This window comes from Gracilinanus agilis, chromosome 2 (assembly GCF_016433145.1).
Source record: "Gracilinanus agilis isolate LMUSP501 chromosome 2, AgileGrace, whole genome shotgun sequence".
Classification (NCBI taxonomy): Eukaryota; Metazoa; Chordata; class Mammalia; order Didelphimorphia; family Didelphidae; genus Gracilinanus; species Gracilinanus agilis.
In genome coordinates this window covers 403,723,592-403,739,127 of record NC_058131.1, presented here as the reverse complement: position 1 = coordinate 403,739,127, position 15,536 = coordinate 403,723,592, and the positions used below count along the sequence as shown (strand labels likewise).

Here is a 15,536-nt window from a genome sequence, read left to right as displayed (position 1 = left end):
CCTTTACCTCTTGGTATCCTTGCCAGCCGCCAAGCATATGCATTTTCGTGTCTCCCCATGTGGCTGACTTCCTTGGGAAATTCCCAGAATAGAATCTAGGATCAGAGAGGGATGAAACGTCTACCTTGTTACTCAGCCCGATCCATCCAACTACTGCTGCCTGAGGCTGCTGTTCCTGTCTATCCCGCTGTCGTTTGTCCTGGTGTGCTCAATTCTGTATGCATGCTTGTGTCCAAGTGTGTGTATTTGTGTACCCCTTTCCCTGTGGGGTTATTTATGTTAGTGGGAATATAGGCTAAGGAAATAGGAGAAGAATGGGACTTGACCTTGGCCCTAAAGATTTTGGGCTGGAAGCAAAGAGGGCTGGAGATGGTGGGGAGATGTTTCAGGGTGGGAGAAATAATGTAAGCAAATGCATAGGGAATTGGTGGGGGCATAGTTAGTAATTTGGGGGGCTTGGTGAATAGACTAATCTGGTTTGAGCAAGGACAGTTTTAGTAGGGAAGTGATGAGACACTAAGCTAGGATGGCAAATTGGGGCCACATTATAGAAGGCTTTTGAGAGGCTGCTTAAAGAGTTTGTTCTTGATTTGGTAGGTACTGGGGAGCCTTTTAAGGTTCTTAGTCAGGGGAAGTTGTATAATCAGAGCTGTGCATTCAGAGGATTAATCAGATTGTGCTGTACAAAATGGATTAAAGGAGGTGTGTATGCTTGGGATTGAGATTGGGAGTGAGGAGTCTAGAGAAAGCATTCCCAACCACCTTACCCATGACATCAGCACCCACCGACATTATGACATCATTGGCGTAGCGTTCCAAACACCAGGACAGCGCTCTATTCACACAGGGCCAATGTTGTCCCCTTCCCCTGCTCCCCAAAGCCCTGCCGTAGTACAGAATCCTGGGTAGGAGCCCTGTCCACAGCCCTCCCTGGGACACTGGGAGCTAGCTGACTGCCAAGGTAAATTCCCAATCTCTGCTCCTCTTGGGCCTTGAAGGTACTTCTAGGGATTCTCTTGAGGGTCTGACTTTTTTTTTAAGGTGACTCCCACAGAGAAGGGTAGTGGTGACAGACGGAACATTTAGAAAGAAAGAAGGGAACGTTGGAAGCTACTTCTCCTTCTGTGCCCCAGTGCTGAGCAAATCCACATCTATTTACTGGGAGGGCAGAGGGGAATCTTCCCTTTCCTTAGATGGAGAATCAAAGACCTTGAGAAGGGCCATGATGCAAGCAATGCCTCAGAATGTGTCAGGCAGAGCCGGAACTATATCCCAGACCTCCGCAGTATGATGACCTAGACTCTTGGTTTCCTTGCTCTTTGGGTTCAGTTTTAGAGCCAAATATAAGACCCTAATGTGTTGGGAGGATTCCCCAAGAGGTCTTACCTTCATGAATTGATCTTGGGATGGGTACTTGTCAAGTGGAGAAGCAAGGGCAGCTTAATAAAGGAGGAAGAACACTAACTTTGGAATTAGGGTTTCTGGATTTGAATCTTATCCCTGCTGTTATGATCCTTGACAAATTGTTAGAGCTAAGCTCTCTGGGTATTTATTACTTTACCTGTAAAATGAGGGGATTGGATTTGATGCTTTTGATGTCTCCCCCTTTTAAATCCTATAGGCCTGTGAGGTGATGATACCTGGGCCCCAAATGGAACTTGTTGCTGTGGTTTCACTTGGATGATGGGTAGGAAGAAGGGGATCAGATGAGTTGCTCTCCCTCCACCCCTCCCTTCCAGAAATGAGCCTTTGGGGATGAGGTTCTGCACTCTTAAGGATGGGGTAGAGTGTGATCTTACCAAATTGCCCTGGGAGGAATCCTTCTAAGTCTGATGTTCACCGTTTTTCTGCAGTTCCACCAATGAGGCTCAACTTACAGGAAGAGACCCATCCTACTGCCAGGCCCTGACCCCAGGAACTCCCCTGGATGGTCCAGGACTGACATCCTACCCCCAGTTCTATTCCCCATCTACTCTGACTGGCCTTCTTCTGTCTGGGAGCCCCTGCAGCTGGTGTGAAGAGCTTCGTGGAGGGAGGTGGGTACCCCCTGGCACTGAAGGTCCAGAGGGGGAGGGAGAAAGACCAAGGATAGAAAAGAATGAAGCCTCTAATTAACCCTGGGGCTAAAGGGTGATTGAGAACCATGTTCAAGGACCAGGACCCTGGAGGAAAGGAGGAAAATGGTGGGGTTGGACTTTCTGCAGTAGGGAAGAGCAAGCCATTCCCTTCCTGAGTCTTCAGATCAAAACATCTGTCTGCCCCTAGAGTGTCCATGGCTCAGAAGGATCTTTGGCCTGGGGACATAGTGAAGAAGTTGGTGTGTCTCAGCCCTGGGAGGATTTAGCCCTTTGGTCTAGCTATGGGAAGTTTAGGTACTCCATTGAGAGACCCTTTTGAGGGAACAGAGCCTCCAGAAGAACTTCTAATGGCAGAGAGGGTCTTGGGCTGGTTGCTTTGTACTAATTGGAATTTTCTTTCAACACATTCCTGGGTTTCTCTACCTCTTGTCATTTTCTATATGTGGCTTACAGCTTCTCCTCATGTTTCTTCTTGGTCTCTAGCTGCTTACATCTGTCTCGAGCAGTCTCTTTCTGTCCTGCTGTTTCTGTCTATTATTCTGTCCCTTCTTCTGCCACTATTATTTTGTATCCTTTCTTGGTCTCCCTGTCTGTCTTTCTGTCTGTTCCTCTGTCTCTATCCTCTTATCTCTCAGTGTTTTTCTGTCCCTGTTTTTGTGTCTCAGTCTTTCAGTGTTTTTATTCTCCCTGTCCCCTGCCTCTGGGTCTCTTGTCTATCCCCATGTCTATGACTCAGTCTCTGTGTCTCTGTCCCCCATCTTTGGGTTTCTGTGTCTCAGTCTCTTGGTGACTCTGTCTACCCTCAGTGCAGTGTTCCACCCCCCCCCACACACACACACACACACTCAGACAATCAAGACCTTTGTGGGATGACCGATGGGCTGGCCGGCCGGGCGCCGCTGGCTCCGCATTGCTGATGAAACGGAGCCCTTTGTTGTTCTCTCTTTAGTCGGCAGTATTTCTTTTTGGGGGCTGGATGTATTCCTGGCAGGGATGATGATGGATGCTCTCTCCCTTCCAGCAGCAGCATTTTGGATTCCTTGCCCAGGGCCAAAGCTTGCTTGCCTTCCTTCTTCCCTACTCCTTCTACCCCTTCAACCTCCCCAGGCTGTAACTCCTTTCCATTGGCACCTTGGTAGCAGATAAGAATATACTGAGGAGAAGTCTAGTTGTGCTGACTTTCACCAGTCTGGTAAATGGTGGATAAGGAAGCTAGTGGGGAAACTAGGTGATCTCCTTTATACCTTCATTGGGGTTCCTTCCCCCTTTTCAACGAGCAGATATCTGGTACTACCCATGAGTAGGGGGAGTGGGACCATGATATGAGCCATAGAGCAATTTAGAGGGGTGTTGTGTGTGGGGATCCTTTTCTTTTTCTGAAGCCCATTCTTGATTCTTTTGCCCTTTTTTTTTTTAAACCCTCACCTTCCATCTTACACAATACTGTATATTATTCCAAGGCAGAACAATAAAGGTTAAGCAATGGGGAATAAGTGACTTGCCCAGGGTCACACAGTTAGGAAGTTCCTGAGGCCAGATTTGAACCCAGGATCTACTGCTCTAGCCTGGTTTTCAACCCACTGAACAACCTAGCTTCCCCTTGCCCATTTTCTGTCTAAGATAGAGGTAACTATCTCAGAAACAACCTCTCAAGGAGATTGAGGTCTAACAGACTAGAGCATAGAATATTGGTTTTACTAATCTCAGTTAACTCTCAGTTGTCAGGGTGGCCCTTTCCTTCTAGCTCTGCTCCAGGAGACAGGAAGGGTCTGAGGATTCATCAACCTTGAGATTTCCACCCCTATCCCCACCCCAGGCTAAGTTAAAACAGATGAGGCATGACCAGAGTTGGGTGGGAGGACAGACTGGAAGGAGGGAGGGAACTGAAGGTTTTTCCAGAAGCAGGCAGGCCTCAAGGGAAAGAGTCAAAGGAAGCGGAGCCACAGGAAGCTTTGGGGGCAGGCCACAGGTTGGGGGAAGAGCCTGGAGTGACTGGTGACTGTGCCTGCCAGATTCCCCTATCTCTGGATGGCAGGAGCTCTTCTAAGGACCCTCCTGAACAGCCTGCAGTAGAAAGGCAGGAATGGGCTGATAGAATGTGCCAATATTGGGGGGGGGGGGGGCGAGCAAGGAAGGTGCTGAGGGGAGCAGCATTCTGGTGGTGGATGAGGGAAGGGAATTGAAGCTTTCCTATAGAGATAGACCCTTGCCCAAACATTCTCATTCTCTCTCTCTCTGTCTCTCTCTCTCTCTCTCTGTCTCTGTGTCTCTCTCTCTCTCTCTCTCTCTCTCTCTTTCTCTCTCTCTCTCTCTCTCTCTCTCTTCCAGTTTCAGACACATTAGCTATGTGACCCTGGGCAAATCACTTAACCTCTGCCTATCTCAACTATAAAATAGGGATAATTAAAAAAATTTTTTTAATTGTAAAGATATTTTATTTTTACCAATTACATGTAATAACAATGTTCTACATAAGATTTTCAAAGTTATATGATCCAAATTGTTTGTCTCCCTCCCTTCCCTTCCCCCTTCCAGAGCTGGCAAGCAATCTGATCTGGGTTATACATGTATTATCATACAAAACATATTTCCGTATTGTTCATTTTTATAAGAGAATATTCATATAAAACTGAAACTTTAAAATAAAAACCCAAATAAACTAAGGTAAAAAATCATATGCTTTGATCTGCATTCTGACTCCATTCTTTCTCTGGAGGTGAGTAGCATAAAATGGAGATCATAATAGAACCTATCTTACAGGGTTGTTGTGAGGATCAAATGAGATAATATTTGTAAAATGCTTAGTACACTGCTTGGCACAGATTGGAACTTAATCCCTCCCTCCTTTCCTTCCTTCCTTCCTTCCTTCCTTCCTTTTTCTTCCCTCCATAAAAACTTCTTGGTCCATTGGAACAAATTTGAAAAGGTTTAGGGCTTAGCTCTCTGCCCACTCCTACCAGCAGGGTGACAGGACAAGTTACTTTCTCTCTCTGAGGCTCCCATTTCCTTAGCTTTATAATGAAAGGGATGCTCCCTCCAGTGTCTTCCAGCTTTGACATTTTGGGGTTCTCTGAGTTATGTCTCAGGGGCTCAGAGAGTCTTTCTTGTCTGTTCTACTTCTACCCACATTTCCTTTAGGACATTTTGAGGGGAATCCATTGTCCTTTTCATTCCTCTTGTTAATATTTGAAAGAAGAGCCCTTGCCTTCTGCCTGGGCACTGAGGCAGGGTTTCTCCAGCCCAGCTTCCAGGGCTTGATAGTGTTTTATCCCAGAACGCCTGTTCCTTGACATCTCATGTCTCCTGAGCTAGGCCTCTCCCCTGGTTAGTGTGGTTGATGGGGTGGGGTGGGGGTGGTGGGGAGGTGGGAACCCTGCTGCTCAGACCAAGATGGGTAGCTACAAGAAGATTAGAGAAAGAGACAAGAGCTATCCCTCAGAATCTCCAGTTTTCTTTGCCTAGGGCAGTGCAAAGAAGGGTTTTTAGAAGAGTCTCATGCAGATAGAAACATGGCTTCTAAGAGACCTAGATAGAAGACTTGTGAGAGATACAGACTAACAGACACAGATCTAGAGAAACTGGAATGGAGATGGCCTTGGGAGTCTTAAGGTCCCATATTGCCTCCCTTTCTTGTGTATTTGTATCTTATATATTTTCCTTGGGTGGAGAATGTTGATTTGACCTGCTCTGGAGGGGCCTAGACCCAGAGGAGAGAAGAGGAAAGAACTGAGTTACCTAATAATTTGGCTATTGATTGCTGCCACCAGCCAGGGCTGGCTGAGAGCACCAGCTCCATTGCTTTCTCATCTCCAGTTAAGGGAAGATAGAACCCTTCTGCCTCATCTGTGGCTTCTTGAGAGCCATTGGTGATTTGTAGGGGGAAAAAAGTTGGCTTTTAAAACTGGAAGAAGCCACAAGTTCTCTTACTAGAGAGTAAACTGAGGCTCAGAGAAGGGATTCGATGATTTGATTAAGATCACACAAACATTACTAGAACTCAAATAGTTCAGGACTCCCTTAGTTTTTACCTTTCTCACTTCATATTGAGACTGAAGTTCTTATTGGGTCTGGAGATTGAAGGTAAGGGTCAGGAAGCCCTGGGACATTGGCAATTTCTCATCTCCCCAACTTAGAGCTTCTGGAGGCAGTGGAGTCTGGCTGTCCCTACTCAGAGGCTTCCTGGGTCCTGTGGTCCTTTCCTTGTCTTCGCTGGGCACAAGTAGAGAGAGTGAGAGTAGAGCTTTCTCAAGACAAGACCAAAAATTATCCTATCCCTTTATCCTATTTATAGGGCTGGTCCTTCCTAGGACTTTCTCTTTGCTCCTCGATAAATCTCTTTATTCCCTATGATTCTCTTGGGGGTTGGGGTGGGGTGGATGTAGGTTAGACACAAGGAAGGACTCCATGGCTTTCAAAGATTCTTGGAACGAGTGGGCTCAGGAAATTGTAAAGGTAGGCTCCTCTTAGGGAGATGGGGTAGCAGATAGTAGGGTGGATTCCAAGAGGGAAGGGGGTTTCAAGAGGTCATTATTATTGAGAAGGTCTCGTTATTTCTCCTGCCTGCTTCTCTCTGGCCTTCCTGGCTTAGGGCACCATCTCTCCCATTGCACTGTGCTTCTCATCCCAACCCAATGGGACCCAAAGTGTAGCTCTGGGAATGAAGCTAAGCTAAGAGGCTTGGGAGATTCTGGAAGAGTCAAGACCTTAAAAGGGTTTACTTTGAGTACCAGCCTAGCCTTTTTTTTTTAACCCCTTAACTTTCTGTGTTAATAACAACTCTTAAGACAAAAACAAGGGGTAGACAAATGGGGTTAAATGACTTGCTCGGGGTCACATAGTGAGGAAGTCTGTGAGGCCAGATTGTCTTGACTCCAGGCCTGGTCCTAGCTGCCACCTCCTCTGCCCTAGTCTTTAACAGTGAACTTTTTACTCAGGGTAAGGCTGGGCCTGGGTATTTTCAGAAATTTCTTTGCCCTATCTTTACCTCATCCCTTTCTATTAGAAGCACAGGTCCCCTAGCCCAGGTAGGGGAACAAGTGCCATTCTGGGCCTCAAGTGGAGGTAGGCTTCTAATCTGGTCCAAAGGGAGTCTCTTGAGATTTCCCCCTTGACTGGGTCCAAAATAGTCAATCCTTAATCTTTCTCCCTACTCACCGCCATTCATCATCATGTAATGTCCAGTGCTCTGAAGGGCACCCAGCCCCTACTCATAAACAGAGGGGCAGGGCAACTCCCTGGTTTTGCAGATAAGGAAACTGATACCTAAAGAGGTAAAGTAATTTGCCCTTGGTCACAGAGATGACAAAAATTCCACATTTGAACCCAAGTCCTCTGACTGCAGATCCAGCATGTCTTCCCACTGTAGCAGATTTAGATCTGGGAACATTGTGTGAAATATTTGGCATCTCTTTCCCCTATCCCCAGGTTTTGGGGCTGAACAGTTTGGGCCCCTAGAACAGACCACAATACCTTCTGCCTGAATCCATCCTTTCTTTGCACAGTTTCCTTCCCTTGTAGCAGTACTTGCTTGGGGGATTGGCAGCCCAAGAGTAGCCCAGAGTCTGTGGGGATCAAAGGGCTCTTAGGAGCCATTGTCTCACTCAGATTCCACCTTTCCTTTTTCGCCCAGGGATTCTGTCATGTTAACCTGAGCCAAACTGAGCTGGGCAAATCTACACATGGGGCAAATTTGAATGTTCCAGAACCTATGAGACACAGGTTTCAGATTATCTCTGCCCTGGCCTGGCCACCATCCCTCCCATCGCTGCAGATAATGTGGAGTGGGCAGTGTGTGTTCTCAGCAGACACCCACCCTTGTCTGTGCCCTTGGGGTGAGGTGGGGGAGTGTCTGAGCACCTCGGAAGAGAGAAAGCTGTGTCCTGTTGCCATCCCTACCCATGCTCAGGGCTCTGGTGCCCCTTCAACAAGGGCTCCCAATATTGTCCCCAGTTCTCGGCTCCTTTCTTACTCCGCTCATTATCCCCACCCCCACACCCTCTCTAATGCAAGGGCCACTCATTGGAGGGGGGGGGGTGGCGATGGTGGTGTGGGAAGACTAGGGAGGAGGGCGGCAAAGGGCTCCAGGGCCTGGCGGGCTGGCGAACAGGACAAAGAGTCAGTGTGTGCCCGGCTCTGGGGGGGTGGGGGGTGGAGCTCCAGCCAGATGTGAGTCTCTCCCAATGAACAAACAACCCGCTCAGCGGGCAGCACTGTTCCACCCTGCCCAGGCCCTCTGGCTCTGACCCTCCCTCCTGGAGCCCCCAGATGGGTGGGGGACCATGGGCTGCCTCCCTCCCCTTTCCCCCTCCCCAATCAGAGAAGGGCAGCAATTACTACAGAAGCCAGAAATCTACCACTGGACTATCAAGGCATGATGATGGCCCCTGAGAACCCTTAGGTCCCCCTGGACCCTGCTTTTAGGTTTCCCCAAAATGAAAGCCACACCCTCCTGTTCTCAGATGCTGTGTAGTCACAGCATCTTTGGGTACAGATTTTTTTTTCGGGTACGAGGCAGAAGACTGGCTAACAAGGGAATAAGACAATTTTTCCCCCTCCTAGTCAGCATTAGGGAAGAAACTATGTAAAGAAACTATCACATAGTACCTGGATGTGACCCTGGATAAGTCTCTAGAATTTAGTTTTCTCATTTGTAAAATAAAAAGGTTGATCCCAGGATTTCTGAGGTCCCCTCTAGCCCTAGAGCTATGATATTATAAGTGACTTTTTGACTTGTTCTGGGATGGATCAGGGCATGATTAATGAGCTAGCCTGCCCCTTCATGGGGTTCCTCAATGCCCCCCAGGGCCTGGATCCTTTAGGATCTCTCCAGTGTAGTAGAACTAGCAGGAAACCTGGAGTCTAGTCATTAATTCTATGTTACCTTAGAAAACGTTGCAGGTCAGAGGGACTTAAAAAACCAGCCAGGGGGCAGCTGGGTAGCTCAGTGATTTGAGAGCCAGGTCTAGAGATGGGAAGTCCTAGGTTCAAATCTGGCCTCAGAAACTTCCTAGCTGTGTGACCCTGGGCAAGTCACTCGACCCCCATTGCTTAGCCCTTACCATTCTTCTGCCTGGGAGCCAATACACAGTATTGACTCTAAGACTGAAGGTAGGGCTTTAAAACAAACAAACAAACAAACAAAAAACTGGCCAGTCTAATTCTTTTTCAATTTGATGGATGAGGAAACAGGCCCAAAGATGGGGAAATGACAACCAAAGTTACATAGTTGGGGGAGACTTGGTTTAGGGCTATTCTGTACCCATTTCTTTCCAGTTTCCCCAACTCCTGTGGAAAATGGGTACAGGTCAGGGAAGCTAGGTTGCTCAGCAGATTGAGTGTGAGGCCTAGAAATGGGAGGTCCTGGGCTCAAATCTGGCCTCTGGGACTTCCTAGATGTATGACCCTGGGCAAGTCACTTAACCCCCATTGCCTAGCCCTGTTGTTCTACCTTGGAACTAATACTTAGTATTGATTCCAAGATGGAAAGTAAGGTTGTTTTCCTACAGAAGAAAAAGACAAGAAAATGGATACAACTCTCCCTACTCTTGGGTAGTTTGACCTATAAGTTATTATGCTGATTCCTCAGCCTAGACAGAAAAAGTCTAGTTAATAAACTTTTCAAGTTGCTTTAGAAGCAAAGGTCAGGGATGAGGGAGTCAGTGGTGTTTAGTTAATAGGAACCCTTTATCTTCCTAGGGCCTGGTTGGGGGTTAGAGATTAGGAAATGAAGTTGGCCCAGATACCCTGGACCCTGAACCTGCAGCAGAGGTGAGGGGCCTGTCAACACTAGGGTCACTCACTCTTTGTTCCCCTGGCCTGAGCCTTGCCAGGGTGGGGGGGTGAGCTGCTAGGGAATAGTTTTATAAACTAACAACTCCCCCCCCCAATTTTTTTTGCCCCCTGTAGATTTTTTCCTGCCAATTCTTATACATGAGGTATGATATGATCTTGAACAATCCCTTGCCCCCCAATTTTTTTTTTTTTAAGAATTAAAGGAACTAAGTGAGAGAGTAGAGATCTGATCTGATCCTGCCATGGATAGGTTAAAAAACCCACTAAGGTACACAGAGCAGTGACTTGTCCAAAGTCACATGGGTTAAAGGATTATAGATTTAGGCAGTAAGGGATCTTAGAAACCATCAAGTGCAATCCCCTCATTTTGCAGCTGAGGAAACAGGCACAGAGAGGTTCAGTAATCTGTCCAGGGTCACATAGCTAATAAATAGTCCATAGTGTAAATAGCAGAACTGATATTTGACTCCAGATCCTTTGCCTGTAAAGCCTTTTCACTATATAATACTCTCTTTGGGTTGTGGGGGGAGATTATTAGAACCCCAGGGTCGTTGTGGGTTTTTTTTTTTTGGCTTTATTTTGTTTTGTTTTTGCTAATTTTGCTCTCTCTTGTACTTGCAGAGTAGCAGGCTTCCAGACCATGCATCTGCCTTAAGGCCACCTCCATACTCTCTCCGTGTCGGCGTCATCCCTGACCATCAGGGGCAGGAGCCCATTACCGGGCTCGGGGTCGGTTGGGAAGCTCCCCTAACGGGGCTCAGTTGCCATCCCGGCCCTGGCCCCAACCATGTCTAGTCTCGTTGGTAGCCCACAGCCCGATAGCGGCGGCAGCGGCAGCGGCAGCAGCAAGTCAGGCACCGCAGAGAAATGCGGGTCAGACGAGGCCCTCCCCCCGGCCAACCCCGAGCGGCGGAACAAGAGCGGCATCATCAGTGAGCCCCTCAACAAGAGCCTGCGGAAGTCTCGGCCCCTGTCCCACTACTCGTCCTTCAGTGGTGGCAGCTCGGTGAGCGAGCTGGTGGACAAGGCAGCCGCCGCCTCCGGGCTGGCCAATGGGCACGACCCGCCCATGGACAAAACCAACTCTACCTCAAAGCACAAAAGCGGTGCTGTGGCCAGTCTGCTCAGCAAGGCGGAGCGGGCCGCCGAGCTCTCTGCCGAAGGACAGCTAACACTGCAACAGTTTGCTCAGTCCACAGAGATGCTGAAACGGGTGGTTCAGGAACACCTTCCCCTGATGAGCGAGGCTGGGGCGGGGCTCCCAGACATGGAGGCCGTGTCGGGCACCGAGGCCCTGAATGGCCCTTCCGACTTCCCCTACCTAGGCGCCTTCCCCATCAATCCGGGCCTCTTTATCATGACGCCCGCAGGCGTGTTCCTGGCCGAGAGCGCCTTGCACATGGCGGGCCTTGCAGAGTATCCTATGCAGAGTGAGCTGGCTTCTGCCATCAGCTCAGGCAAGAAGAAACGAAAACGTTGCGGCATGTGCCCACCCTGCCGGCGACGGATAAACTGCGAGCAGTGTAGCAGTTGTCGGAACCGAAAAACTGGCCACCAGATTTGCAAATTCAGAAAATGTGAGGAGCTCAAAAAGAAGCCTTCTGCTGCTCTGGAGGTAATCTGTTAGAATAGGGGCCTCGCTCTAGATTCCCAAGCTATCTCCCCAAGTTTCCTTTGTCTGTCCCTCGACCCTGATGTCCCTCCCTTCTCCCCTCACCTCCCCTTCCCCCCAAAAAAGCCCAAGTAGGAAGGCATGCTTCCAGTTTGGGCTTCTTCTCCTGTCAGTGGGGATGGGGGTGGCCCCTCCAGTAATTCCTACCCTCCCCAGCTCAGCCCCCCATAGATAACGAGATTTCACTCAATCATCTCTACTCTCTCCCACTCTCAGTCTGGTCCGCTGTTCATTAACCAGCAGAGACATGGGTACATGGTCATTCCCATAGCCGATGAGGCCCTGGGAGATTCATTTCCCTCCAGCCCCTAGAATGGTCAGCCAAGCCCACTGGGGTGACAGCCTGAGTTTATGGAATGTGGGCCCTCTGTGTTGTCTGAAACCTGGCAGACTGCTTGGTAGTTAGCATTCCTTTACTTCTGGGGAGACAGGCTGGGGGGGGTATTCTCCCAGTGGGGTATACCTCACTCCAATAACTTTCCTTCACAGTGGGGTTGTCTGGGAGGCATGTCATCCCAGGGAGGGGACCCCATCTGGGCCCAAACTTCAGGGGTCATAATATCCTCCCTCTCCCCCACCCCTTTCCCTAGGGCTACTCTCCTCTGGAGGGTAGAGCCTGTTGCTGGCCCACTGGTGTGGTATGTCTCTAACACAAAAGCATCTTTTCAGACAGGCCCATCCCTTCCCCCTCTTCCCCCCACCCCCCAACTTGATTTGATTGCAAATTGTAGGAATGGTTGGAAAACAATGATTGTGTCCCTGGCACCAAAGGCCTGGGCTCCCTCCCTCAGCCCCCTCCTCTCCCTCTTTTCTGTTTCCCTCCCTCCCTTCCTCACCCAGAGAATTAGCTATTTGTTACACACACAGACATGCATAAACAAATAAATACAATAAATAGATACAGGCACATTCATAAAATCTGCACACAGACATACAGGTACATAAACATATTTACTTAGCAGGAAAAAGTATAGAAATATATAGATATATAAGCACGGGCAAAAAGTTTCATGAATTTGGTTTGCTTGGCCCCTTGGTCTTCCATGGGCCTCATTCAGTAATGGCAAACCCCTTTCTTAACCTCCTTTGATGACCTCCACAGTCTTTTTGAAAAGGTCCTAAGGAGTGCTCTAGAGTAAGCTTTGGACAGGGCAGGCAGAAGACCTGAGGCAGCTCGAGAAAAGCCAGAGAGAGTCAGGACCTCTTGGCAGCCCTTGGGGACAATGACTTTGGGAATTCCCATAAGACTAGTGTCTACCCTCTTGTTCCCAGGAGAGATCTGACTTGGACTCCGGATCTCAAGTCACTAGACTTCCTTTCTTCATCTGGTTCATGGGCATAGGATATTGATGGGTAGTTATAGAAGGGCCTGGAAATTGAGGAGGATTCCTCTTCCCTGCCCTCTCTCTCCCCAGTAGGCCCAGCTTCACAATCTCATGGCTCTAGGCTAGAGTTGGGAAATTCTGGAGGGCTCAATTACCTGGTTATCTGGCCAACTAGCTGGAGGCAGAAAAGAAAGCAGGAAGGGGTAATTCCTGGGGACAGGCTCAGACTCATCCTTCCCTTCCCTCAGTGTGGTTGGTGTGGCTGAGAGCTGAGAGTAGGATTCCAGTGGAAAGAGAGATCCTCAAAGAAGTAGAATTCCTAGCTCAGAGGGAAGATTGGGAGAGGACAGGATGCATGTTTTAGAGGGGAAAGTCCTCTCTTCCTTAATACAGCAGAATGCTATTATAAACCTTCCCCTCCAAATGAAACAGTAGTCAAGAAGCATTTTGTTTTATTTTTGAAAACTCTTCTATCTTAGCTTTGATACAAGTATTGGTTCCAAAGCAGAAGAATGAGAAAGGCTAGGCCATTGGGGTTGAGCAACTTGTCCTGGGTCACCAACTAGGAAGTATCTTGAGGCCACAGGATCTCCCAACTCCAGGCCTGGCACTCTATCCACTGAGATACCTACCTGCCCCCTCACAAGCATTTTAAATCCTTTATTATGTGATAAGCACCAGGGACACCTAGAGAAAGGCAAAACCCAGGCTCCTGTGCATCCAGGGTGAGGGCAACACCTGGTTTCAGAAGGTTCTTTGATACAGATAGCCTCCTAGGTAATAAGTGCCCCCATGGCATGGTTCTGCACCCACCCTGGGCCTATCAAAGAATTCTTTGGTGGCTTGGAGAGATCCTTTTCTAAGGTTCAGTTCCCAGAGAAGTTTATTGGTTTTCTTCTGTTCTCCAATATCCTCTAGTAAAAAAGTAATATACTTTGGTGGTGGCAGCAACAGCTTGGAGAGGAAGGAGCGAAGGGATGCAGAAGACAAGCCCACTGACACCTAGGCTAGGGGACGAGTGAGGGCTTTGGGGAGGAGGCCGGCCATCCCCAGCCTGTGACTTAACTCCGCTTATTTGTCTCTCCTGTCCCCACCCCGTCCTTCCTTCTCTTCCTTTCTCTCCAGAAGGTGATGCTTCCAACGGGAGCCGCCTTCCGATGGTTTCAGTGACGAGTGGAGCCCCGGAGCTGCCATCTCGTGCAATGTCCTTGCTTGTGTTGTCTCAAGTAGGGGATTCGGGCGAAGACGAATGGATGCACCTATGTCTTTTAGAACCAAAAATATTCTCTCGCAGATTTCATTCCTGTTTTTATATATATATTTTTTGTTGTTGTTTTAACATCTCCACGTTCTAGTATAAAAAAAAATCAAAAAACAAAAACATTTAACTGCTTTGCAGAAGAAGAAAAAAACGAAAAATGAATCTGTAAAGTATGGAGACTTAATAGCAGAGAATGGACAATCAGTTTCCTTCGTGTGTTGATGTTTCTGTTGTGTGTGTGGAAGATACAGTTTCTGTGTAGAGAATGTAAATTTTCAGTAACCTTTTGAAATCTAGTTACTAATAAGCACTACTGTAATTTAGCACAGTTGTTTAACTCCACCTCATTTAAACTTTGTTTGATTCTTTCCCATCATAAAATAGCGCATAGTTTTCCTAGAGTACGCCACTTCCATGTTTAATGAGAATATGTTTATAGCAATGTAGAGCCCCCACCCCGGAACCATCCACATCTGCAACTTACCAGCCAGGAGCAAAGCGTCAAAGGTGGGCGCCCCCCCACCCCAGGAGACCATGGCGCACCCCGGTGGTCCTTCAAAAGAAAATTAAACTTAGTGACAATGGTGACTTTAAAAAGAAAAAAAGTTGTTTTCTAATTTATATGGATCCAGGGCTCCCACATACAGAGGTGCCCCAATCCCAAATTTACTTAGAAAGGAAAAATCAATTTTATAGTCTTGCTGAGGTTAAAGGCAGAACTGTCTCCAGGGCAGTGGGGGTACCCTGGGGCTGAGGATCCCCAAACTCCTTTTGCCCCCACCTACATCACCACCCCTGGGCCCTGGTCTCTTACTGCTGATGGACATGCTGTTTGTATTGTTTTAGCGAACCAGGCTGTTTTGTGAATAAAATGAATGCATGTTTTGTGTCACAATTCACATCTTGGTTCTTGATCTTCAGTTTTGTGGGGAGTCTTGGGTATGACCCCATTCATTCGCCTTCCTTCCTCCCTCCCTACTGTCCCCAAGTGGATGTGTCATAGACCCCCTGGGGCTGAGGATCTATGGACTCAGCAAGGAGTTGAGACACTCTGTTCCCAGCACAGGATCCAAGAGATGGAAAAGAGCTGGGCTCTTGGGGGGAAAAAGGACAGGAGGTGTCTACACAGAAACAGAGAGGAACACAGCTGAAATGACAGGCTGTTTGAACTGGTCTTTTCATCTAGTAGGGGTAGAAAGAAGGCACGGGTCCTTTCCTTCCTCATCTCCCCCACATCCACATGCCCCAAGTCCCTGGATCTCAGATACCCTACAGCTGGATGGATCTAAGAATCTCCTGGGGGTGGGTGGGGTGGGTGGGGAGGATGTGCGGCAGACCCCATGCTGGCCCAAAGCTGACAGTAATCATGGTTTATCCCCAGCTGGGAGTTTGGGGCTTTTTTTTGTTTC

General features: G+C 48.3%; 1 protein-coding gene across 2 annotated transcripts; it reads left to right on the top strand.

Moving 5' to 3' along the window:
- Positions 1 to 1,745: 1,745 nt before the first annotated feature.
- CXXC5 (CXXC finger protein 5) lies at positions 1,746 to 15,026 on the top strand. Of its 2 annotated transcripts, XM_044661837.1 has the most exons (3): positions 1,746 to 2,036; positions 10,491 to 11,484; positions 13,992 to 15,026. In XM_044661837.1, exons 2-3 carry the CDS (start codon positions 10,657 to 10,659, stop codon positions 14,034 to 14,036), a joined length of 873 nt encoding a protein of 290 aa, XP_044517772.1. In that variant the 5' UTR covers positions 1,746 to 2,036; positions 10,491 to 10,656; the 3' UTR covers positions 14,037 to 15,026. The 2 variants fall into 2 exon arrangements, with proteins under 2 accessions (XP_044517772.1, XP_044517773.1); XM_044661838.1 differs by lacking the exon at positions 1,746 to 2,036 and having other exon boundaries at positions 10,403 to 11,484; positions 13,995 to 15,026.
- The last annotated feature ends 510 nt before the right edge of the window (positions 15,027 to 15,536 follow it).